The sequence below is a fragment of the Sarcophilus harrisii genome, chromosome 1 (genome assembly GCF_902635505.1).
Source record: "Sarcophilus harrisii chromosome 1, mSarHar1.11, whole genome shotgun sequence".
Lineage (NCBI taxonomy): Eukaryota > Metazoa > Chordata > Mammalia > Dasyuromorphia > Dasyuridae > Sarcophilus > Sarcophilus harrisii.
In genome coordinates, this window is record NC_045426.1 from 204,196,741 (window position 1) to 204,223,533 (window position 26,793).

General features: G+C 31.5%; 1 protein-coding gene across 2 annotated transcripts in view; it reads left to right on the top strand.

Annotated features, from left to right (window-relative positions):
- EFNA5 (ephrin A5) overlaps positions 1-26,793 on the top strand; it is a 311,349-nt gene that overhangs the window by 250,615 nt on the left and 33,941 nt on the right. For both annotated transcript variants that reach the window (XM_003759349.4, XM_031968719.1), the window contains exon 2: positions 3,337-3,629. In XM_003759349.4, the coding sequence (XP_003759397.1) occupies positions 3,337-3,629 (293 nt within the window). The remainder of the gene's footprint in view (positions 1-3,336; positions 3,630-26,793) is intronic.

Genomic DNA, 26,793 nt, shown 5'->3' on the forward strand with positions numbered 1-26,793 from the left:
TTTGGGGAAGAAAGGCCTACCAGCTAAAGGAATCAGGAGAGGCTTCATGTGGAAGGTGGTATTTCAGCTGAGTTTTGAAGAAACTAGCAATTTCAAAAGGCCAAGATGAGGAAAGAGAATATTTAGTTATGGGAAAGAGGCAGTGCAAAAACCTTTTTATTAACACATGGACTGTTGTATGTGACAAACAGCAAGTACAACATTATATCTGGACTATACAGTTATATGAAGAGAAGTAATGTACAAGAAAAACCAAAAAGAAAAGGAGGTTTCAGGTTGTGAAGAACACTAAATGCCAGACAGAGAAGTTTAAATTTAATCCTAGAGGTAATAGGGAATCACTGGATTTATTGAGCAGAATGATAATATTTTCAGGCCTGTGCTTTAGGGAAATTATCTTGATACTTATAAGGTGGATTAAGGAGAGGTTTGAGACAGAGTGATCAAATAGGAAGATATTATTTTTTAAGATTTAAATAACTTTTTTTTTCCTAGTGAATGAAAATCAGTTTTTCCTTGTTTTCCACTGGAAAGAAAATCCTCATAGCAGATATTCAGAGTCAAGCACAACAAATTCTGTGTGAGTCATAGCTAAAAAAATGGTCTCCTGAACTCTGAGAACTGTATGTGAATGGAAGTTTCATTGGTAACCACCATTAACTAGTTAATTAACCACCATTAACTAACTATTAGTCTAAGGTACAATTAGCACCTGGATTTTGGAAGAGGAGGAAGAGAAGGGAAAGAGTAGGAAGAAGAAGCAACATGTACTTAAAAAATACCTAATTGGAAAACCCAACAATGAGATGGAAGTTATATTTGTCACATGAAAGAATACTAACATTTTAGTGTAAGTATTGGGAGAAGAATGAAATAGGTACTATAAAATATTTGTGACAGTTTGTGAAATATAATGTAAAGAATGGGGTCTCTAACCTCTCTTGAAGGTCCTTTCTTGTCTTGGACTCATCCAAACATTTGGAGAAGCTATTTTACTTTTCCAATTTTTCAATAATACACAGCTCCAGGGACTATGAGTGACAGAAATCACCAATCAATTTTTTTTAAAACTGTCATCAACAACAGCCTAAATAAAAATTATGATAATACAAAGTGCATCTGGACAGTGCTGCATCTCTCCTATGGCATTCATTCAGAACTGTCAAATTATTCTGTGTGCTGATGATTCATATCCCATCATTTTTTTAGCTGAATATTGCAGCATCTCCTATTTATACTTTGGCAACAGTGTTACATTGCTTTTTAAAAATCTTTTAAAAGCATCATGGACTTTCTTTGCATTTTGACAAAGCATCTTGCCAATAATAAATGAAATAATCAGAGGACAGCTGTAAATATAAATATCAATAGTCCAATATCTGTGCAGCAAAGAAATAGATGCAGCCTAGTGAAGGAAGGTTGCTTTTGTTTTTATTTTTAAAGAGGAAGACCTAGAGAGATAAGTTTTGTTATTTAAGGACTGAGGAATTGATGTGATGAGATGTTAGATTGGAATCAAAAGATTTGAGTTTTATTCCTGAGTTTGCCACTTAATTTTTTGTGATGTTGAGTTTATCATTTAGATCTCAGGACTTCAGTTTTCTTGTGTGTAAATTGAGAATGTTGATCTGGATGATTTTAAAATTTCTTCACAGTTGTAAATGTTTATGATTTTTTACTTCTTTTAAGTTAAAGTGTGATTATTCTGAAAATCACAGGTGATGAACAGCAATAAGATCTTTGTCAACTAATAGTTTTACATTTGAGAATGGAATTTAGAAAGTAATGTTATTGATCTGCCTTCAGTTTTATTTGTTTGGGGCAAAATAGGGGATGATTTTTATATCTATGATTTTTCTCCCTTCTTTCTATTTACTGAATTTCCCTTTACCCTTAATTTTATATGTTCCAAGAAATGGTTGTCACTTTACTTTAAGAAACATTGATAAGCTGGAATGTTTAGAAAGGAAAGGCACCAACATGGTGAAGACTCTGAAAATAATATCATTTGATGAACAGAATTTTATATGTTCTTCATAGAAAAGTGATATAATAACCTTATATATTTGAACATATGTCTTGGAGAAGAGAAAATAGAGATATATTGTTCATTTCTGAAGTAAAAAAGCCAACCAAATGAGTTACATAGGGAACATATATTTCAGTTGTATATAATGAATAACTTTATAATCTGATCCTTCCAACTATGGAACAGTCTGTATCTCAAAATGTTGTTATCCATTTCTAAATGTGTTTAGGCAGAGGCTGAACTTTTAAAGGATATTAAAGAATGAACTCCTGCTTTGGATAGAAGGTTAAACTAGATAACTTTTTGGAGTTCCTTTCAACTCTCCAATTCTGGCTTTTTGTTTGCTCTGTTTTTGAACCATGATCTTATTGTTTTTAGCAGCAGCTTTCTTTTATGATAAATCTTCTAAAGCCTCATTCTGAAAAAATTAATTTACCAACTAAAAATGAAGTGATTTTTTTTCTTTGTGCTGCCTCATGTTTTTTAAATGTTGAAAGTACTTAAAATATTTATTTTTATTTCCTTATGAAAAACAACTTCTTGGATTATAAAATTTTAGATGTAACACTTCCAATGCTACTGTAATTAGTTTTTTTAGCTTTTTTTTTTTTTAACAGTATTCACTATCCCATGTTGATCTGACTATATTCTGAGAAAGTATCCAATTGATGGGTGGAAAGAATTTGATTACACTGTAGGTCAAAATTGATGTGTGTTTATGTATATTTGATAACTTAAGTATAATCCAGACTTGGTGCTTATGCTCTTAACATTCTCCCTTTCCCCACTCAGTAAACCTCATCCTAAAAATAAATTAGAAAAAGGAAGGAAGAAGAGTATTTTGTGAATTTTCAGAATTCAATTTGAAAGTGATATAAGGCAGGGAGAACATGGTTAATGAATTAAAATGAGGTTTATGGTTTATTTATGTATGTGATTTTTTTCTTTTCCTGTCCTTTTGTTAATGCTTATTATTGAAAATTGACTAGTTACTACACAACTCAAGAACTTGAACATTTAAAACTTTAAATGTAATACTAATGTTGCATACTAGGTAAGCTAGAGTAAAACCCCATTATAATAGTTTATGATTACTTGAATTTGAATACATAGTAGCTCAAATCATGATGCATACAAATCCCTATACACAGCTCAATAATCTCATACAATAACAGTACTATAATTAGAGTACTAATTCTGTCCCTTAACCTAACCAAAGCAAAGTGATTCCACTGTGTAATATGATACCTCTGGATGGGCAGCTCTTTGCCTATGAATAATCTGATCTTTTTCTCCTTCTATCTTAGATTCCAGAGAGGTGACTACCACATCGATGTCTGTATTAATGACTACCTGGATGTGTTCTGCCCTCATTATGAGGACTCAGTCCCTGAAGATAAGACAGAACGCTATGTCCTATACATGGTGAACTTTGATGGCTATAACTCCTGTGATCACACCTCCAAAGGGTTCAAGAGGTGGGAATGTAATCGACCTCATTCTCCAAATGGACCACTGAAATTTTCTGAAAAATTCCAGCTCTTCACTCCCTTCTCTCTAGGATTTGAGTTCAGGCCAGGCCGGGAATATTTCTACATCTGTGAGTATATGGAGAAATTGATAAATCTCTGCTATGTTGCATAGCAGCTGCAAGAATCGAGACTAATTTTTCACCTATGCTTCATGAAATTGCAGAGGGCTTGGCTCTATGCATTACAGATGTCTCTTAGTAAATGCAGACATCAGATTCCCTAGATACATTAGCTGGGAATTGAAAGCACAAATTAGATTAAAGGTACAGCTTTCCTCCCCTCCCCCCTATGAAATCGTGTGTCAGCCTGTTCAATGAACCACTGAACCACTTTTAAATGAAAAGATGCTGCTAGGACTTTTCTGAAGCTCAGAAATGTTTTTTAAAAAACCATGGAAAAAAGAAAATAATTAAATTTACATACCATGGAGTCATTGAATTTCTTATGCAGGTGTTAGCAATATCCTTTCAATCATCTACATTTTCAGTGGAGAAAGCTAAAACTCCTGCGAATGTCAGCAGGCTTAGGATAAATAATCTCTTTGCACCAAGGAGAAAAGATAATTATTAAGAGCAGCTGTGTCTTTAAGCAGGAAAAAGTGTAAAGTACTGCAGAGTATCTTCTAAGTGAACTAGTGTGAGTGAGTTTACCCACCTGTGATTAGTAAATGACCATATATAACACGACTTAGAGCCTTTTTCAGTAAAACCTTATGCTAATAAAGCATCCTCCAAATTATCTTCCCTTTTCTCCTATCATTTGCAACAAAAAACTTCTGTAATCCTTTTCATGTAACTTTCTGACAAATATCTAGTTTGTCATGTATCTTAGGCTGTCCTGCTTATTAAAAAAAATTAGAAAATTACAATTGGATTAAAAACAGCTTTCCCATAGCAGAGGCTATTTGTACATCAAGAAATACTATCCATCATGAATGGAGTTAAGTAAAAATATTCATTAAGCATATGATATGTGTAGAATGCTGTGCTGTATCATGAGGTAGAGGCAGTGATAAGTGGGGGTACTAGTTCTGTCCTGAAGAAAACTTACATTTTACAAAACTTACCTTTATAGAGAAATTAGACGTGCACAAATAAGTATTATACAAAATACAATTTGAATAAATGTAAGAAAGATTCAGAATGCTGAAAGAATTCAGAGAATTACTTTTGACCCAGAGATCTAAAACACCTGCACAAAAGAGGTGGCATTGTATTTGGGCACTAAAGAATTACCACAGGTAAAGGGTCTGCCATCCTGGCACAGGGAAGAGTATGGTCTTGAAGAACAAAGTAAAATGTGGTTTGGAAGAAGCATAAAATTATGTAAAATTCATTGTAAAGCTATGTCAGAATCAGTATAGACAGGGAAAGTACTCTCCAATTTTTCCTCCCTTTTTCTCTCAAAACAAATTTTATAAGAATAATTTCAGCTGTATGTGGAAAAAATGGCCCATTTGTTCATACATTGGCATGTAGTAAAAAAGGGAAATAAGTGATGAGAGTTCTATTATTTCAATATTTATTTCCAGAGGTTGTTATAAGAATACAGCTTGATGATGTCTTACATTCTATAAGTAAATTTAAAAAAACAAACTAATAACAAGGATTCTTAAAAATACAGCATGGCTCCAATTTGACACTTTTGTGAACATTTTACTTGGAATCAAATTGGAACAAATGAGAGAAAAAGAACAATAACAAGAAAAATAGAACTGGGAATATTCCAGAATAGGCAGATAATTCCATTCACTTCTTAACAGCAGAAAAAAAAAAAAAGTATAAATGGTAGTTTTGGGCAGAGTTGGAAATGTTTTAATTGGATTCTCAGATAAGCAAACAGCAACAAAAACAGAAAGCCAACATAACATGTGGAACCCTGGTATTAGAAATGTATATATGATCTATAGTTGATAGCATGATTATTAGGGAAAAATACATTATACATTGAGTTTTATAAGCAAGATATTATTATTTAAATATACCCATCGTGCTTATGACTGGTTTTCCTCATTTTCAGTTAAATTCAATATTTCACTAAAAATCATTATGTGTCTTCTATAACATTCATTTAACAGAGCCATTTAACTGTCAAGAGCTCCCATCAAAATAATTATTCCAAAATGTTTTAAAATATCAAGAGTTTTATGCTGTTCAGATGAGTTTTGCTGGAATTACTTTTTTTTAAGTGAAAGTAAAATAGCCCAAAATTAGCAATAAGGAGGTGTTCATTTATAAGGCTTATGTTGGCCTGATATTTAGTAAAATTAAATTTTCAACCATGTTTTCTAATCATGAAAGATTTCTTTTATGTATTTTAGTTGCTAAAATATTTTTTATGCTTTTTCTTTCAGGCTGCTGATAGCAGCAATAATAGTCAAATGTAGAGGTCCCAGGGAAGCAAAGTACATTGTACTCACAATTAAACCTGAAAAATTCTCAGAGGAGAATTGTGCTTCATAGAAGTATTTTCTCTTTTCCAATAATATGCTAAATGAACAAAATTTGTAATTTTTTTTACCCATTCCTTAAATTTATCAACATACTCAGATTGTGAAGATTTCAGAAATAAACATTAATCCTACCTGTCAGTTTGATGAAACATTCATTACTTAGATAGGAATTACTTTTCATTTCCTTGTTGGTCTTTATACTTCATTGGATATGTTTTTTTCTCTCTAAAGAAAATAAAAACTATTCTTCAGGATCTAATGTTAGTGATATTGAAGAAGATATTTTTCATGGTGTCTGCAAAGTTGAAAAAAATAAGAATAAGCTAATTTGAATTGGTGGAAAAGGTAGTTTTATACAGCTGCACTCACCTAATTTCGATTGCCCATCCTTTGGTTAAATCAGAGACAATATGGATTTCTTCTTTACCACTACATAATATTTGTTTCTTTCCTGATTCTTGTCATCTTTTTAGAATTAAGGAAATGAAGTGACCTGAAGCCTTTAATATTACATTTTCCAAATTGCTCAAAATAGAGAGATTTCATTTCCTTTCCTAGCACCAGGCCCTTCCTGCCATCTGTCTTGTAGAAACCCCAGGATACTATGAATCCTAGAACTATGGTGACAATTATTTTATCCTTTCTTCAATAGTTCTATATTAAATAATTGTGTTGTGACATGTTTACTAAATCATCAGTCATGTCTGAGCTATTCTTTGTCAATCTGACAAATGTGATTATTTTCCATTAGAATAATTTTGGGGTTCCTAACTTTTTTGTGACATGGGTCTCTTTGACAGTCTGAAGGTCTTGGACCAATGATCAGAATAATGTTTTCAAGCAAATAATGTCTCTGGATTACAAGGGGAAACAATTATACTGAAAGACAATTATCAAAATATTAGAGGAAAAAGAATTTACAAACCTCAGATTAAAAATTCCTTTGTTAGATATTAATGGTATTTATACTTAACTCATTTGGAGAATTATAAAACTGACAAGGGACAAAAAACTAGAACAGTAGAATAGTCCCAGATTGTGGAAGGCCTTTGAATAACTATGTAAAAAATTCTGAATATCATTTGGAATAGAAAGCTATTGAAGGGTTTGAACAGAGATAACATTGCCTACACATAAGGAAAATATGTATGTAAGGTAAGGTACACAGCTGGTCATTAAACTATAAGCCTTGAGTTCAGAATATGTTTAATTTTGGTAATTAATTTCTAATTGTTTATATCTAATTAATATCTCTTTAATTAATATCTAATTAATCTCTAGTACCTAATACAGTGACTGGCTCACTTAATGAGTCCTTTGAATTAAAGTGATTATGTATGAGAGATGGAGAAGAAGAAAAATTCAAAAATGGCGCAGAGTTTCTAGAGGTGGTACTACCGATAAAAGGGATAGCTCCTTGAAAGCTCCATGATAGAGTCATGACATGAGCATCTGATCTAGAGTCAGGAAACCCTGAGTACAAATCTAGCCTCAAACACTGTGTCATTCTGGGCAAGTCATCCTGTTTGCTTCAGTTTTCTCATCTGTAAATAAGCTGGAGAAGGAATGGAAATTTACTTTAGCCAAGAAAGCCCCAAATGGGGCTAGGAAGAGTCAAAAATGGTAAAAAAAAAAAAAAAAAAAAAAAAAAAAAATTGAACAACAAGCCTTGATAGAAAAAGTGAAGTCACAAAGATGAACAAATTTGGGCAGTTAAGTGGCAAAGTAATGAGTCTTGGAGTCAGGAAGACCTGAGTTCAAAGATAGCCTCAGATACTTTTCTAGCTATGTGACCTTGGGCAATTCACTTAACCTTAGTTTGCCTTAGTCACCTCATCTGTAAAATGGTTTTAATAATAGCATCTACCTCCCAAAGTTGCTGTGAGGATATTATGAGATAATAATTGTAAAGCACTTAGCACAGCTCCTGGCACATAGGATATGTTATATAAATGTTAGCTATCATTATTTACAGTAGAAATGTTAGGGTTGCTATTTTTGACATATTAAATTTGAGGCACTGTTGTTAAATCGGGGAGAAAACATCCTTTGGACAGGTGGAGATATGAATCTCAGACTTAGGGAAGCAGCTAAGGCATATGGACCTATTTCATTAATTTAGTGGTGTTTGCAAAGGCGTACACATATATTCATACACACATCTTACATGTAGTGAAAAATAGCATTGTCTGATACTCAAAAGATCTGACTAGCAATGTTACCTTTCCTCATCTGTAAAATTAAGATGATAAAACCTGCCTTTATAGTTCTTTTCTGAGAATCAAATGAGAAAATCTTTTCTTTAAAAATTGTAAATTTACTATATAAGTAAGTTATAGTTTTATTATTCTAATTAAATGACCCCCCAAAATGATAAGGCAAAGTAATAAGGCAGATAATGTAGATAAACTTTCTCAGAATCTTATGGGGAGCATTTCCATATTAGTGTGAAAACAGCTAAAAGGCAGTGAATTTTAATAGCCTTTCTATTTTAAAAATATTATTGAGGCTAGAGGTAACTAGAAAGAATTAACAAATTGATAACTACAGTCAGAAAATTCTGTCAAACTTTATTCTCTCATCAATATTAGGTCAAATTTTGCTGAAGAAACAATTAAATATAAGCCAATATTGCTAATTTCCCCCCAAAAAATTCATGTTTAATATATTTGTTCTATGCCTTCTCAGAATGATAATTTAGGTTTAGATTATTCTATTAATTTATATTTGTTTATAGGTTGAGAGAACCATTTTTGTATGATGACTTTTCTGTGGTGATTATTGATTATACTATATATAGGCTAAATGAGGCATGCTTTAAAATACAGATAACCATAAAGGAATGGGCTCTTTGGGAGAATATGGAAGACATGGATAAGAACAACCAAAAGAATCCTAAAACTATTATGCATCAGTCACTCCTTTTAGTTCTTGATTCTCTTTCAGGATCACTTTGGTTGAGAGCTAGATGTTCTTGAAAGTTGTTAGTAAACTTACCAGTCTTTTCAGTCACCGGGCTAAAATATTTTACTCATTCAAATTCTAGTCAACTTTTTAAAAATTATCACTGTAAAAGTCATACCTTTGAGTGAAATAATGATAGAGATACATAGCAGAAGTTTTTAATTTCTTTCAAGTGCTATGACCCTGAAAGATTCATTAGACTAAAGAATCTACAAAGTATTGAAAAAAAGACCTACAGTCCAGAAGTAAACAGAAGCGTATGTTATTCTCTATGCATTTTATTTTCCAAAGGATTGTGAAATAGAGTATGTTTCTAGGCACATATTTTTACATTAACATTTTTAGTTGATAGTTGAATGTTTCGTGTATTAATGATTTAATATTTTATTCTTGGAACCTGAGGCAACTTTATCACATAAGATACACATTTGTAAATTAAGAAAATAAATTTAAATAAGACCTATCTAAAATTATCTGTGCTATACTTTAGAAAGCTTTTGTTTGAATGGTGTGAATTATTGAAAACCCATTAAAAAGATCACAGATATCAATAGTGAAGATCTCAGAAGATGCTAGAGGATTCTTAGCTTTCTTTTCTTTCCCCAAATCAATTCATAAGCATTTATTAAATACTTGCTGTGCTATGTGCCAAACACTATGCTACTCACTGGGGATACAAAGATAAAATGAAGCTTCTCTCTCCTCACGGAGTTTACATTCTAAAAAAGAGTTGTATTCTAAAGCAGAGGTTAATAATCTATAACTTACCAAAATTTGGCCCACTCTCTGTTTTTATATGATTGAGCTAAGAATGATTTTTACATTTTGTTCATTTAGAAATTTTTTTCATTAAAAAAATGTAGAACCTTCTTATCTCATGGGCCTCACAAAATAGGGGGCAGGTGGGATTTGGCTGGTGGACCATTGTTTGCTAACCCCCTGTTCTAAAGTATCCTTTGTTAGTTGCTTGAAATCTGGAAATGATTTCTCATTGGAACATTGGTATAAATCATGATTAGGTTCAAAGGCTAACCCACAAAAACTTATTTCACCTATAATAAATTAGCTGAAATAGTACCAATTATAATTCTTGTAGTTAATCCAGACAGAAAAACAATAAAATTGAACAATTAGAAAAAATTCTTAAGTGCTGGTATTTGAAGAAAAGCAGGCTTAATTAGAACCTTTCAGTCTTTTAGTGCATTCTGCATTAATAATGGAACTCCAGTGTTAGCTGCTGCTGCCTGGTAAGTAGTAGTAGCAAACCTTGTGCTGATCTCAGTATGTCATCTCCATCCTTGGGGGCAGTGTGCCTTTTGTTTCCATATTAGAAAGTGGGAAAAAACCTGATTCTCTGCCAGTGGAAGTGAGCCAACTTGGCTAATAACAATAGGATGATTTCCTAGCTTCATTGATGGACCTATGAGGAATAATTCTCTAGATTTAATACCTCTCATATTTGAAATGAGTATATGCTCTAGTTTTTCATTCAGTCCTATTTATATAAGTATACCATGTTTTATCATCCAGCAAACGAAGTTGAAGCAACAAGAAACGAGCAGTAGTAGTGGCAATTGCCACCAATCTCCATTCCTATTCAATCTCATTAGTTATATAAATTGGTATTTAAAAGTTTGATATTTTGTAAATTAGAATCACATCATTCTGCCTCTTTTTCTTCATGATCATATTTGGAATAGTCAGGGAAGGTATGTTTTTATATAGCTATCAGTTGCCTTGGGCATCTAAAATGGAAAGGTTTTTCTTCCCATTTCATATTGTTTACTTTTTTAAAAAGCCAACAACTATGTAATAAATACTGTACATTGTTTTCAAAACTATCTAGCTTTTCAGTGATTCCTTCTAAGTTTTCCATTGTTCTCAGCTACCCATTGTTTTCCCCATCCCATTCTAGAGAAGGCTAGAATTAAACACAAATATATGTAAGTACATAAATATACACATATATGTATAATGTTTATGCCAATGTATGTACATAGACCCCCATTAATATACATATACACATATGCACATATTTGTAAAACTATACTGTAAATACTTCCACATATGAACATTGTTTAAGATATTGACCAATCCCCAATTTTTGCCAGATTTTTCTAGCTTTCTCAACAGTTTTGACCAAATAATGAATCCTTATTCCAAAACTTAAATTTTTACTTTTGTCTGACACAAGTTTACTATACTTCTTTATTATTGTGTATTGTACAGTCATTTTTTTCTACTGTCCTTTCTTTCTGTTTCTCAGCCAGTAATAGATAGTTTTGATATTTACTGCCTTATAATTGAGTTTGAAATCTGATACTGCTGAACCTCCTTTTACATTTTTTACATTAATTTCTTTGAAATTTTTGACATGATTTTCTTCCAAATGAATCTTATTATTTTTTTCTAACTCAATAAACTACTTTTTTTCATAATTTAATTAGTAGCTTTGAATAAATACATTAGCTAGGTAAAATTGTCATTTTTATTATTTTATCATATTTTCTTTGCTTGTCCAAAACAATTAATATTTCCCCAATTATTATGATGACTTTATTTGTATAAAGCGTTTTGTTTTTTTTTAATTAGATTCATGTAGTTCCTGAGTCTCTTTTGGCAAGTATACTCTCAGGTATTTATATTGCCTGGAGTTATTTTAAATGAGATATTTCTTGCTACTTCTTGTAGAATTTTGTTGGTGATATGTAAAAATGCTGATGATTTATGTGGGCTTCTATTACATTTTATTCTATTAAAATTATTATTTGTTTTAACTAATTTTTGTTGAATCTTTAGGATTTTTAAATACATCATCTTCAAAAATAGAGTTTTTGCCTCTTTTACTATTTTGATTCCCTTAATTTCTTTTTTGCCTCCTTACTGATATTGCTAGAATTTTTAAAAACAATATTGAATAATATTGGTGATAATTTCCCTATTTATCTTTTAATTAAATATCTTTTAGCTTTAATTTTGCCTGAGATCATTATTTATCTCCTTGCTTTTTTTAACCTCAGCTGAAGTATCAAAAATTGTATCCTAGCTCTTTATTTTAAACTGTGTATATTTCTGACTTTTAGCATTTTTTTATAAACCAGCATATTATTGGATTCTGATTTTTAATCTATTACACAATCCTTTTTTTTTTATTTTATGGGTAAATACATCCCGTTCCCATTCAAGATTATATTTACAGGTAGTATAATTCCCTCTATTCTATTTTTCCTCATTTGTTTATCTTTCTTGGTCTTTTTTCCTGTCCCTTCTTATACTTTTAATTTGCTTCTAATCACTACCTTGCTCTTCTATTACTTAATTTACCTACCTCTCTTAAGAATCCCTCTCTTACCCTCTCTTCAGCCTCCATTTTATTGTTCCCACCCTTCCATAAGTCCTTCTCTTTTCCTCTCCTTCACCCTCCTAATTTTTAACCTATACTCTCTTCTAAAAATCCTTTCCTTATCATACCCCTTTCTTTTTTTCTTTATAAAATTTGAAAACTTTTATGTTTTTCAAGATGTGTGTTTTTCTCTCTTTAACTCTTTAACTTTACCTGATTAAAGTAAGGTTCCAGCACTCCCAGCCCTTCACCCTCACTTGCTTCTTCCATATCTGTTCTGCTTTTTCTCATTTGAATGAGATAATGGGTCCTTTTGTACCTCTCCCTATATATTTATAGTCAACTCATCATCAGCTCTGTGCAAGCCTTTCTTTTGAACTAACCAAGTAAAGATGACAGTCATAAAAGTATTGATAATATTTTCACATACAAAAAATAGTTTGACTTTATTAATTCCCTTATAATTGGTCTTTAATGTTTATTTTATGTATCTCTCAAATCTTTTGATAAAAATTTTTATTGAGTTCTGATCATTTTGTTAAAAATACCTGAAAATCAGTTTATTAAATGTTCATTTTTCATGTTGTTTAGGGTTATTTCACTTTTTCTGAATAAGTTTGGACACAACCCCAGCTCTTTTGCCCTTCAAAATATTTTATCCCAAGACCTAAGGTCTTTTAATGCAGAAGTGCTAGATCTTATATGATCCTGACTGTAGCTTTGAGTAATTAATTTTTTTCTTATTGTTTCTTGTAATATTTTCTTCTTAACTTGAGAACTTTGAAATTGACTATGAAATTCCTGTGATTTTTTTTTTTATCCTAGGAGCTCCTTAAGGTGGTAATCAATTTTTTTTTTTTCATTTTTACTTTGTTCTCTTATTCTGAAACTTCAGGTCAATTTTCCTTAATATTTTCTTGTAATGTATCAGGACTCTTTTTTTCAGTCATAACTTTTAGATAGTCCAACAGCTTTGATATTGTGAAGCATCTAATAAGATGCTTTACATTCTCTTCTGTTTTTCATTCTTTTGATTTTGTTTTATTATTTCTTGCTATTTTATAACATTGTTAGCTTCCTTTGCCTTATTCTAATTCTCAAGGAGTTGTGCTCTTGTTAAGTTTTTGGATCTTTTTGTCCAATTGGTTGACTGTCTTTCCTAATTTTCTTGGATTGTTCTTATTTTTTTTCCTAATTTTCTCCCAAACTGTATCAAATAAGATAACGAGATAATAATTGTTAGCACATAGTATGTGCTACATAAATATTAGGGACGCTGGCTGATGATCATCTTGTCTGAGATCTTCTTCAAAAGAAATTTTGCCATTCAGTGTTCCCAGTGATTGTTGTTATTGTTGTTATTATTTGTCCTTCATTCTGGAAAATGACCATGAAATTAAGGAGATAATGGCATGACATGCAAATGAATTGAATTTTGAATGAAGGTTATACAAAGTCACATTTCTTTTTTCATTTTCTCTCCTGTTAATATTTTGGTCCAATGGAAAAATATAGATCTGGATAACTGAAGATGACCCTGGATGCAGTTGGAGATCTATCCCTATAAAACTATATTTGGGAAAGAAGATCAGGAATATGACTTACGATTGTATTATCCCTAATATTTTCTAATGAAGAAAGTGTGTTTATATTTAATATTTCTGTCAAAGAATGCAGACTTTAGATCTTGGCTTATTCAAATTTCAGCAATATAGATCAGTAGACTAAAGAAAGAAAAAAATATGCTCTTATGTTAAGGGACTCATATGATTTCTAAGAACTTAATCACATACCTTGGAAAAAGATCAACTAAAATTTTATTTGCTGGTTTTGTAGCTATTGTGGCACAAGCTATAAACAAAAGTATTTAAAACTACCCTAGAAATATTCAAAATAAAGTTAGTCTACCAATATTTTAAGTTAAAACACCCCATATAACTTTCTTTCCAGTGAATCACACATTCTATAAGCCAGCTAAAATACAAATTTGTTTAAGAATTATTGGTAGATTGCTCCCATAATATTTCCTCCAATTCAATCCCCAACTAACCCTTTATTAGAAATGTGATTGACTTTTTTCTTACAAAGAAAGCATATAGAATGTTTTCCTTCTGAAAATATTACATGCAATTTCCAATTTAGGCAGTGACAATTGCTCCCTAGAAACATGTGTGTTGCTGTACAGGTAGGAAAGGGAGAACCTACACTACCCACTATACCTCTTACTCTATACAATTTGTAATGATTTACTTTATGAAATGAATGAAGTTTGTTTTTAATGGGCCTTTAAAATCAACATTAAGAAAATACCTTCCCCTCCCCCCCCCCTTCTCTAGTATCTTAAATGGAAATAACATGCAAAAAAATTAAATCATTAAGTACATACTCATACCTTCTTAGGGATATAGATTGTAAAAATCAGTTGTTTGGGAAATAAAAATAAGTATACTATTAATTTCTTAACATTTCTTGAGTACCTCCTTGAAAATTTGATGATAGAAATTTATACATCTCTTAAAAGAGAAAGTTTAAATGAATTTGAGACAATAGTTGAAATTTCTGAGTTGTAGACTTACTTTTTAGATTTTATTTACAGACTTTAAATTTTTTTATTTTACAAAGAGAGAGATATCCATAGAATGAATCAGTTTTCATACTTCTATGATTATCTAATGATCATGCTGGCTTTTTTTTTTAATGGTAGAAAATAGAAGTTATGTTGTATTTCTAAATTACAAAGGTTTCAGTCAAATCTAGAAAAAGATACTTTTTAAATTTAAATATTGAATTTACAGTACTGATTCTGTTTCTAATCATCACAAGTCATACTGGAGGGAAATATGAATGGAGTTTGTAAGAGCTATTAAATAAAGGTTAAATAATAAAGAACATTATAAGGAGGTATTCAGGGAGGTGACTACATTTCTCTATACTCATTAACATAATTGTACTTTTCTTTTAGGGAAAGAGTTGTTTATTACCAGGTGCCTCATTAACCTTTGTTCAAGATCTGATCAGCATAAACCCCACACCACAGTTGCTTTGACAGCAGTGGGCTTAGATCTATTCCATCAAGGGGAATGTTGCATTTGATGGTTGGTTCGACAAATTCACTAGAGAAAGCCTGAGTAAGATCAAAATGACAGAAAAAGGGTTGCTAAAACATAGGGTATTTAGGAGAATTTTTATTATTTTTACATTTCATGGTAATAATATTTGGAGAAGCAAGGTGAATTTTAAAGGTGTAAATTCATGCTTAGCTAAGAGAATAAGATTAAAGGCCTTGCTTCTCTTAAAAAGAATGAAAGGAATTAAATGCCAGACCTGTTTAGAAAAGAAAGCTTAGAACAAACATAACTGCCTAATAGAATGTGACATTGGTAGTGTTCAGAAAGTTCTCAAAGGGGAGTACTAAAAGCTGTTGAATAATTGGGACTTGGTAGAAATTCAGGATATCACTTCTAAGAAACTATAGAATAAAGTCTTATTCGTTCCTATTGACTGACTTTTCAGTGTTATTCAGATAAATTGAAAGAAAAGAATCTTGATATTTTAAAATTACTTTCCAGAAGTCAGTTGTCAAGATATTGATAGGGTAAATATAAATTCCTGAATAGAGATCCATGAAATACTAATGTAGTCCTTAGAGGAAAGCACACAATCCAGCTTCTTTTCCTTATTTTTCCCTATTGAAACTGAAAACTAAAAGAAACATATTTGGGTATTTTACCTTTGTTTCTTCACAAATATCAAGAATATCCCCATTTCTCGGAGAAATTTTGTATATGATAAGTAATTTCACAATGAAAGAATAACTTAGACATATAAAAGATGTAATATTGAAGTAATTTCATTTCTGAATTAACTGAAAACAATTTAATGAGCTACCATATTGCATGTATGCTCTGCATATCATAGAGCAGATGTCAGGAAAAATGGAAATAACATTCTAGTGACACTTGAAATTACAGTGTTTATATTTATTGACTTCATGTTATCAATATGATATTCCAGTATTTTCCAAAGTAACTTATTAAAGGAACTCAACTTCCAGTTGATGATGTCCAAGTATTGTAAATTAATTACACTCCAGACAAAAATGAAATATTCAGATATTTTGATTAAGGAAAAAAAACACAATTTAGAATTATATGCAGCTAAAATTTTTGCATTATCTACAATATAAAGCTAGAGATAATTCTGAGCCTCATACCTTCTAGTCTTTCATGAGAAAAAATATTATTACTTGAAGTTGATCCATTTATTCAGTCTTTCTCTGTTTTAGCAGAATGACCATTTAATTCTTGGTTAAGGTTTATATTATATTTATTGAGTGAATATGTAACCAACCAATTAGTCCAATTGATGTTATTTTGCCTATGAAAAAGCTCAGGTAACTTTGTTAATTGATTTCACACAAACATGGAATTGAGCGAAACAATGTTATCAGTGGCAGTTATTTAAAAAACAACTTTGGTTCAGATCTCCAAGATCAGTTCCTGCTGGATACCAAGTTCAAGTAGTCATTGTCTTTAATAGAGTGGGGCTAGAATTTTTATAGAGTTGTTGAAGATTTATATTATCTACTGAGTTTTTCTTTTTAAATGATGAAACATAAATTACACAGAATGAGACTTTTCACAGTGAACATTGTATAGACATTTATATTCCTATTTTCTTGACTTGCTAATAAACACTTACCAACCTATATGCATGCATGCATGCATACATACATACACTGCACCTCTATCCTTTTGGGAAAAAATTCTCAAATTTTGAAATGTCTTGCGTCTTACCCAGGAAGTTTATACTGATTGTGAAGTTCAGATTTTTTAAAAATTTATTTTAAGATGTGTACACCAAATAAGGCATTATAATCCATTATTGTAGCTCACAATATTTTTTGAACTAGCTATATCCCTGTGCACATGCCCTCACTTCAGTTTGGTAAGTGAAATACTAAGAATGTTGTTAATGGACATCCTTTCCACCAGATGTTTCATGGATGATTTTGACAGGTCTGGTGAAAAGTGGAACTTTAATGATACTGTATCTAAATTTGGCTATGGAATTCAAAGCTCCACAAAACATAATGAACTCCATTGAAAACAGAGAGTTTGTATTGCTTTGCCTCATGGAATATTGTACAAACAAATATAATTTTGTGAAAACATCATTAAAACATTAAAAATAACACTTCTACAAAATAGTCTTAACATTTCTAGCCCCACTCCGTCTATTAAAGACGATCACTACTTGAGCTTGCCATCTCCCAGGAATTGATCTTGTAGATCAGAACCAAAGTTTTTTCTTAGGTAATTGCCTCTGATAACATTGTTTTGCTCAATTTCATGTTTGCTTGAAATCAATTAACAAAATTATCCAAGCTTTTTTTCAGATTGTAAAATAACATCAATAGACATTTCTTAAGCACCTCTTATATGTCTAGGATAGTCACTCTGCTAAGCACTGAATTTAAAAAGAAAGCTACTCTTGGTTATGAGCTTAGGAGGAGGAAGGATGTTGGTACTGTCTAAAGTAACTGGGAGTTGGAAAGAGGGGAGAGTTTAGAAAGGAAGATAATGAGTTAACTTTGGGATACCCAATTTGAGATATTAAATAGGCAACTGAAGCTATGAGACTGGAGGTCAGTGAAAAGGTTGGGACTGAAGAAATGGATTTGAGAATCAGTATAGGGACAATATATAGCTAAGAAGCACCATAAATAAGAGTGTTGGGCCTGGATTCAATGAGTTGGAGAAGTAAATGATAAACAACTCTATAATCTGTTAAGAAAACCTCAAATGGATTCATGAAGAATCGGACATGATTGAAACAAATGAACCACATCAATAGATGATACATGAGAGCTGATAAGATGAGATCACCAAGTGTAGAAGTATAGAAAAGGAATAAAAAGTCCAAGTCCTGTGGGACACCCAGAGTTAGTGGTCATGACTTATATAAGCTCCAATAAAAGAGGCTGAAGAGTGTTCAGATGGGTAGGAGAACAGGGAGAGATTAGCATTACTAAATCTAGAGAGGAGAGAATATTAAGAAGAGGAGAATGATTGACAGTGTCAGAGGCTGCAGAGGTTAGAGATGAGAATTGAAAAAAAGGCTATTGGATATATGAGTTGAAAGATGATTACTAACTTTGGAAAAAGCAGCTTTGTTTGAATGACGAAAGTAAGAAATTGGTCTTCAGGGAATTCAGAAGAGAGTAAAAGGAAAAGAAATAGAGGCACCTATTTTTGACAGATTTCTAAAGAATTTAAGCCAAAAAAAGATAGGAGATAATAGCAAGGATGGATGGATCAAGTTGGTATGAAAAATCTATACCATAGAACACAATTGTTATATCTTGAAAGAAATGAGATTTTATTACTCTAGAATGTATATAACAACTCTAACAACTTAGAATTTCTAAGAGAGTCTGAATATTTCCTTCTGGGCCTATTTTTGTGAAGAGATATATTTTATTCATAATTTGCAATATCTTTTTGAATACAAATAATTGAGGCAAAGAAAAAATAAGAGGTAGAAAAAAGTCTAATCTAACTGGAACATAAAGAATAGGAAAGAGAGTTCTATGTGATAAAGCTCTGAATAAAGAATTGCTACCAAATTGTATAGTTGCTGAAGTACCAGATTTTGGAGTTTCAACTTCATTTCCTAGGCTGATGTTTGAGTCAAGGAATTATAAAATCAGATACATGCATTAGGAAGATTATTTTGATATATATTAATGGTGGATTGATGAGCAGATACACTAGAGGTAAAGACATTGCTCTGGCCAATAGAGTTAAAAGGTAAAGGTAAGGAAATTGAAACTTAAGATATTAAGAAATTTGCCTATATTTAGATGCTGGTGGAGTTGGCACTAACATTTGAACCCATTTTTCCAGACTAACTTCACAAGTTTTGTACTTCCTTTCACAAACCATCTACCTCACAGAATTTTTGTGAGTATCCAATGAGTGTGTCTGTGCTTGTGTATATATTTTGTTGTTCAATGCTGTTCAACTTTTCATGAACCCATTTGGGTTTTATTTTGGCAAAAACACTGAAATGGTTTGTCATTTCCTTCTCCAGCTCATTTTACAGATGAGGAAACTGAGGCAAACAGGTTTAAGTGGCTTCATAGGGTCACAGTTAGTAAGTATCTGAAATCAGATTTGAATCTGGTACTGGGCCACTTCTGTGAGTATAAGTGTGAGTATATATATACGTATATATATATATAGACACACCGCACATATATATGTGTACACACATAAATGTATAAATATGTGTGTGTGCGTTTTGGAGCATCAGTGGAATTTATTTAGCAGGAAGGAATACAAAGAATATTTTAGGCAAAGGGAATAACAAAAAACTAAAAGTGAAAACAGGAGAAACAATGGGAAATAGGGTGTATTATGAGAGATACATCTTGGCAAGTAAATAAAGTAGAGATGCTAGCAATAAAGAAAATGGATTTAGTACAATAATGTATTCATATATTAATACAATAGTGAGATCATAGTTTCTTAAAAAGAACAAATGATAATATTTTAGTAGATGAACAAACGACTTGAGCACTTGCCAGCCAAAAATTCTCTGGTTACATGATAGATATCAAAAAAATCCATTTCCTTAAAACACATTAATCTCCTTTTAAAAAAAAAAACCATATCTAACTTCATACATATTAACTGACTTTATTTGAATATTCTACAGTTTTGACACAAGCTTTAACTTCTGTGCCAGAGCCATATACTTTTTTTTATTCTTCTTACATATGATTTAAAATAATGTGTAATGGTTACATGTTATACCAGATTATTCAATTAAATAATAAAATATCTACTTCATTTCTTAGGATTTATTACCCTGTATTAAGGGAATATCCCAAATAATTTGTAGTGGCTTTCTCTTCAAATACTTTTATATTTGTGCTGTTAATAAAAATTGACTAATTTACATGGAAGGTTAACTATCAGTGCATTTAGCATTGCTTTAACTGATAATATATGCATAGTAGTATGGGGAGAGTAATTTTTAATTATGCATTCTATATTTTCATCAATCATTAAACAAATATTTATTGAGTCCCTGCCCTGTAACACTCTATGTTGTATTTAGAATGCTAGGGAAGATTCCAAGAGGTGTGCAACACACTAAGGAGCTAAAACTTTAATTAGAAAAGGCCAAACCCTTAGTAATGAAAAGATAGCTAATACTATGTAAGGAAATATTTGATAAACTTCAAATGGAATCATGCAAATAAGTACTATAGGAGTGCAGCTTTGTGCAGAAGGTAGGAATTTAGGTTAAACCTTCCAGTAAAAAACAAAACAAAAATTACTTCCTAGAAAGTGGGAAGTTCAGGAATCTTGTCTTATCTACATGACCTAGGCCACATACCTAAAAACACTTTATTTCATTTATCTTATTTACTAAATCAAACAATTATTCAACAAGATTTTATTAAGTACCTAGTATATGTCAGGCATGGTGTTAAGCACTGGGAATCCAAAGACACAAATTAAACAGAATTGTTCTGATGTCTAAGAGTTTTTCCTAGCTCCGAGTTTTAATGATCCCATGAAGAATAATAAGATAAGTAAGAAGCAGGAAAAAGACTTGAGTCAAGAGACCAAGTGTGAACAACCTGTTTTCAAATGCTTTGATTGGCATTTTGATTGCTTCAGGGGAAGATTCATTTAAGGGAGAATGGGATATAATGTTAGAAAATCAGATTCAGAAAGACTTGAATGCCAAGGTAAGGAGCTTTGTTTTGCTTTGGCAAGCAAAAGGAAGATACTGAAGTTACATGGGGGAAGAAAACAATTAGATGAATATAATTTAAATATTATTTATGAAGTTGGAAGTGGGTAGATTGAGGACAAATCAATTGTAAGATTGTTGCAAAAATTCATAAATGATATAATAAGAAGTTAAACTAAAATGTTGGCCTTTGTGTTAGGAAGGAATAACTGGGTTCTAGAGATGTGGAACAATAGAAAGCACCTGATGACTAATTAGATTTGAGCAGACCAAGAGAAGGAGGGCTTGGAGATGTCACTGAGGTTAGATGATGGAATGACAGTTTCAACTAAAAGGAACATGTCAAGAAGTTCAGATAAAAGATTATATTATGGCTTGGTTTTAGATATGTTAAGCTTTATAAAAAAGATTCCCTATAGGATTCCCATAAATATTGAATAAAAAATAAGTTTGACATTTGTTAAGGGCACTAGTATAGCATAAACTTTTTATTGCCAGACAAATCATATTAAGTCACTAAATTAGATCTTTCTATTTGTTTTATTTAGGATACCAACTTCTACTTGCATTATCCATATTTTTAATCTATATGTCCTTGTCCAGGCAATTTCAGGCAAACCCTTTTCATGTATTCCTTTTTGTCTAATTTTGTTATATTATTTAAATAAAATATCCTTTACTCTAGTTATTGTTGATTGAGATCAACACAGGGATGAGTTATAATAAGGATCAAAGGACTGCATAAAATTTATAAACATATATTATGTTAAATGACCAAAAATTTCAGTTTAGGAGAAAGATACATATTTGAGACCATAACAAGAATGCCGAGTTGTTCCAATAATATTCTCTGCATATTGTATTAACATTTTATTTTATTTTACTTAACAGTATTTTATTTTTTTCAATTACATGAAAATATAGTTTTCAGTATTCATTTTTGTAAGATTTTGAGTTCCATATTTTTTTTTTCTTCTTCCCTCCCTTATATCTTCTTTCATCAAGATTGCAAAAAATCTTATATGGGTTATACATATACAATCATTCTAAACAGATTTCCATATCAGTCGTGTTATGAAAGAAAAATCAGGACAAAGGGGAAAAAATCACAAGAAATAAAAATACAAACAAAAAAGGTGAAAGCAGTTTTACTTTGATCTACATTAATTCTCTATAGTTCTTTCTCTGGATGCAGATGTCATTTTCCATCCCAAGTCTATTGGAACTGTCCTGGATCATTGTGTTGCCAAGAGGAACTAAGTCTATCATAGTTGATCATCACACAGTGTTGCTCTCACTGAATACAGTGTTCTGCTCACTTTATTGAACATTAGTTTATGCAAGTCTTTCTAGGCTTTTCTGAAATAATTTCTTTTAAAACAATTATATTCCATTACATTCATAAATTGTAAATTATTCTTCCATTCCCCAATTGATAGGCATATACTTAATTTCCAGTTCCTTGCCACTACAAAAAGTGCTGCTATAAATATTTTTGCACATATGGGTCTTTTCCCTCTTTTATGATATCTTTGGGATACAGACTCAGTGATACTGCCAGATCAAAGGGTATGCACAGTTTTTATAATCTTTGGATATAGTTCCAAATTGCTCTTCAGAATGGCTAGACCAATTTACAACTTTACCAACATGCATTACCTTTTTAAAGAGAGGTGCCATGATGTAGTAGTAATAATGTAAGACTTGAAGACATCGGAGATGTGGGTTCCAATTCCAACTGAGGATTAGATATATGAACTCTTTTATTTTTTTTTTTATTTTTTTTTTTATTTAATAGCCTTTAATTTACAGGATATATACATGGGTAACTTTACAGCATTAACAATTGCCAAACCTCTTGTTCCAATTTTTCACCTCTTACCCCCCCCCACCCCCTCCCCTAAATGGCAGGATGACCAGTAGATGTTAAATATATTAAAATATAACTTAGATACACAATAAGTATACATGACCAAAACGTTATTTTGCTGTACAAAAAGAATCAGACTCTGAATTATTGTACAATTAGCTTGTGAAGGAAATCAAAGATGCAGGTGTGCATAAATATAGGGACTGGGAATTCAATGTAATGGTTTTTAGTCATCTCCCAGAGTTCTTTTTCTGGGTATAGCTAGTTCAGTTCATTACTGCTCCATTAGAAATGATTTGGTTGATCTCGTTGCTGAGGATGGCCTGATCCATCAGGACTGGTCATCATCTAGTATTGTTGTTGAAGTATATAATGATCTCCTGGTCCTGCTCATTTCACTTAGCATCAGTTCGTGTAAGTCTCTCCAGGCCTTTCTGAAATCATCCTGTTGGTCATTTCTTACAGAACAGTAATATTCCATAATTTTCATATACCACAATTTATTCAGCCATTCTCCAACTGATGGACATTCATTCAGTTTCCAGTTTCTAGCCACTACAAAAAGGGCTGCCACAAACATTCGTGCACATACAGGTCCCTTTCCCTTCTTTATAATCTCTTTGGGATATAATCCCAGTAGTAACACTGCTGGATCAAAGGGTATGCACAGTTTGATAACTTTTGAGCATAGTTCCAAACTACTCTCCAAAATGGTTGGATTGCTTCACAACTCCACCAACAATGAATCAATGTCCCAGTTTTCCCACATCCCCTCCAACAATCATCATTATTTTTTCCTGTCATCTTAGCCAATCTGACAGGTGTGTAGTGGTATCTTAGAGTTGTCTTAATTTGCATTTCTCTGATTAATAATGACTTGGAGCATCTTTTCATATGACTAGAAATAGTTTCAATTTCTTCATCTGAGAATTGTCTGTTCATATCCTTTGACCATTTTTCAATTGGAGAATGGCTTGATTTTTTATAAATTAGAGTTAATTCTCTATATATTTTGGAAATGAGGGCTTTATATATGAACTCTTTTAAACTCTGCTTAGTCACCTGTAAACTGGGAATAATAATGTCTATAGTACATCATAGAAGTTTTTATGAATCTCAAAAGAGATTATGCCTGTGAAAACACTTTGTAAAAATTGTAAGGTATGGTAGAAAGGCTACTATCAAAATTAGAAGAAGAAAAAATTCAATTTTTCCAAGACCTTTTGTACTTTTTAGTTTTTTTTTTTTCCGAAAGAATTAGTGATGTCAGTTAATATGTAAATGAAATAGGGAGGTATCTAATTTAAGTAATATTTCTGTTATTTGACTTCAACAATAACATTTAAATTAGTCTACTTCTTACATTTGGGTTTAACCTGTAGTCATTTATTAAACTACATTATATCACTTCAACCTTGTCTAAGAGTTTTTGCTAGCTCCGAGTTTTAATGATCCCATGAAGAATAAGTAAGATAAGTAAGAAGCAGGAAAAAGACATTCTGAGTCAGGAGACCAAGTGTGAACAACCTGTTTTCAAATGCTTTGATTGGCATTTTGATTGCTTCAGGGGAAGATTCATTTAAGGGAGCAATGGGATATAATGCTAGAAAATCAGATTCAGAAAGACTTGAATGCCAAGGTAAGGAGCTTTGTTTTGCTCTGGCAAGCAAAAGGAAGATACTGAAGTTACATGGGGGAAGAAAACAATTAGATGAATATAATTTAAATATTATTTATGAAGTTGGAAGTGGGTAGATTGAGGACAAATCAATTGTAAGATTGTTGCAAAAATTCATAAATGATATAATAAGAAGTTAAACTAAAATGTTGGCCTTTGTGTTAGGAAGGAATAACTGGGTTCTAGAGATGTGGAACAATAGAAAACACCTAGAAAGTGCTTTAATAGATTCATTATTTAAGACACCATTCACTAGTGATTAGGGAGTCCAGAATCCTAAAATTTGACTTCTAGTTGACTCTAATTGACAGGTTATGAAATCTTATACAAAGCTCATGCCTTTTAAGATGTAAACTGGATGAATGTACAGCAATCATAGAGTTCACAGACTATTATTTTATTCATATTATTCTCTGTTCATTAATTTGCAAACATTAAGATTTAGAACGCAGTTTATTACATTGTTGGATTCTAAAAATTAAGAAGAGTAGCTGCTTTCATGGTGAATTTGGTAGTTAATTTAAATGATGCCTTTGTAGATGAAAGTTACCTTGTCAATGTCTGGCTCCAACTGGAAATAACCTTCAATCATTTACTAAATGTTTTGTTCTCATAACTGCAAAATCAATTGTAACAAAAGGATTTTGTGGAGCTTCTTTATTGTAACCCATTAAGAACTTTGAACCAGTGACAGACACTTAGAAATGCAATTGCTGTTAGTTCAATTGAGAAGTTAACTCATCCAATTGAATTTATAAGAGAATGGAGGTAAATTCATAATATGAGCATTTTGAAATCTGTATTTGTAATATAAAACTCAATAAATTGTTTTTTTAAAACAACCATTAAGAGGGAAATTAGTCACTAATAATAATTAATAGATATTTCATCAAGTTTTATTATTAAACAGATTGGCAACTTATGTGCTTTTTGGAAGGCATTTTCTCCTTCCTCCTCAACTGCCAACCAAAGCAAGAAAATTTTTTTGCATTTTACTATAAATTCCACTTCAATTGAATGTTTAAAAAAAACACCAAAACATGATTTGTTGCCACCTTGGTAAAAGGTAATGTAATTGATTCTAAAAACAAAAACAGTAATCTACAAAGAAAGCAAAAGCTGAAATTACTAGATTCCTTTTTCTTAAATGTTTTTGGCAAACAACTTTGTAGATAAAAAAACAACTATAACTATATATATATAAAATACATATTTATATACACACACACATATATATAAAGAGATGTATGTGTATGTGTGTGTGATACACACACACACACACAACAAAAGAAACTCCCATGTGTCAGCATAGCTTTTTTTTTTTCTTTATATCCAAGTTCATTTCTTTTTTTTTCCCTTCCTATGCATTTTTCCTAGGATGTTTCAATATCAAATGTATGGTCTTTATGCAGAGAATTATGATCAACCATTTAATATTCCTTATGTCTGCTGAGTGTTGTTGTAATGTGCCTATATGACTTATCATTGAATAAAAAGTGTATAGGATAGGTGAAACCTCAAAATAAAGGGAAAGATTTTAATGAATGTGACTAGCTTTTGAAAAATGACAGAGCTGTCATCATGACCTTCATATTTCCAGGGTATAAAATATATTTTCTATTCTGCTTTTTTTTGACATTTTACTGTATTTCACTCCCAAATTAAAAATATCCTATAATTTTTCTCTTACTTTTACATTTACACATGCTCAATTTTACCGTTTGCACGTGCTCATTTTTTTTTTTTAAAAGAGAAATAAATAGCTAGAAAAAGAAAAGACATGAAATAACTGAAATCACTGACTCCCTTTCCTTGTTTCCATATTTCTGCCCGTGGAATAACTATGATTATATATTTGACTTGTATATGCCACCGGACATAGAACTAGCAAACTTCAGTTGTAGTCATAGATCTGCAACTAAGTAGCAGAGTGACCTTGGGCTAAGCCTGAAGAGTGAGTTTTGAATAACAGATTTCTATCAGCCTTACTCTGTAACCTTTGGTTTCTTGTCAGCTAACAGCTGCTGGTTAAGCAAAGTTTCCTCTAAGTTCTGACCAAGCTTGAGGCATGTGTAGACCTAGATATAAGAACTGTTTGCATCTAATGAAACCACAGCCTTCCCTTTGCAAAAGTGACATCCAAGTCCCCAGCA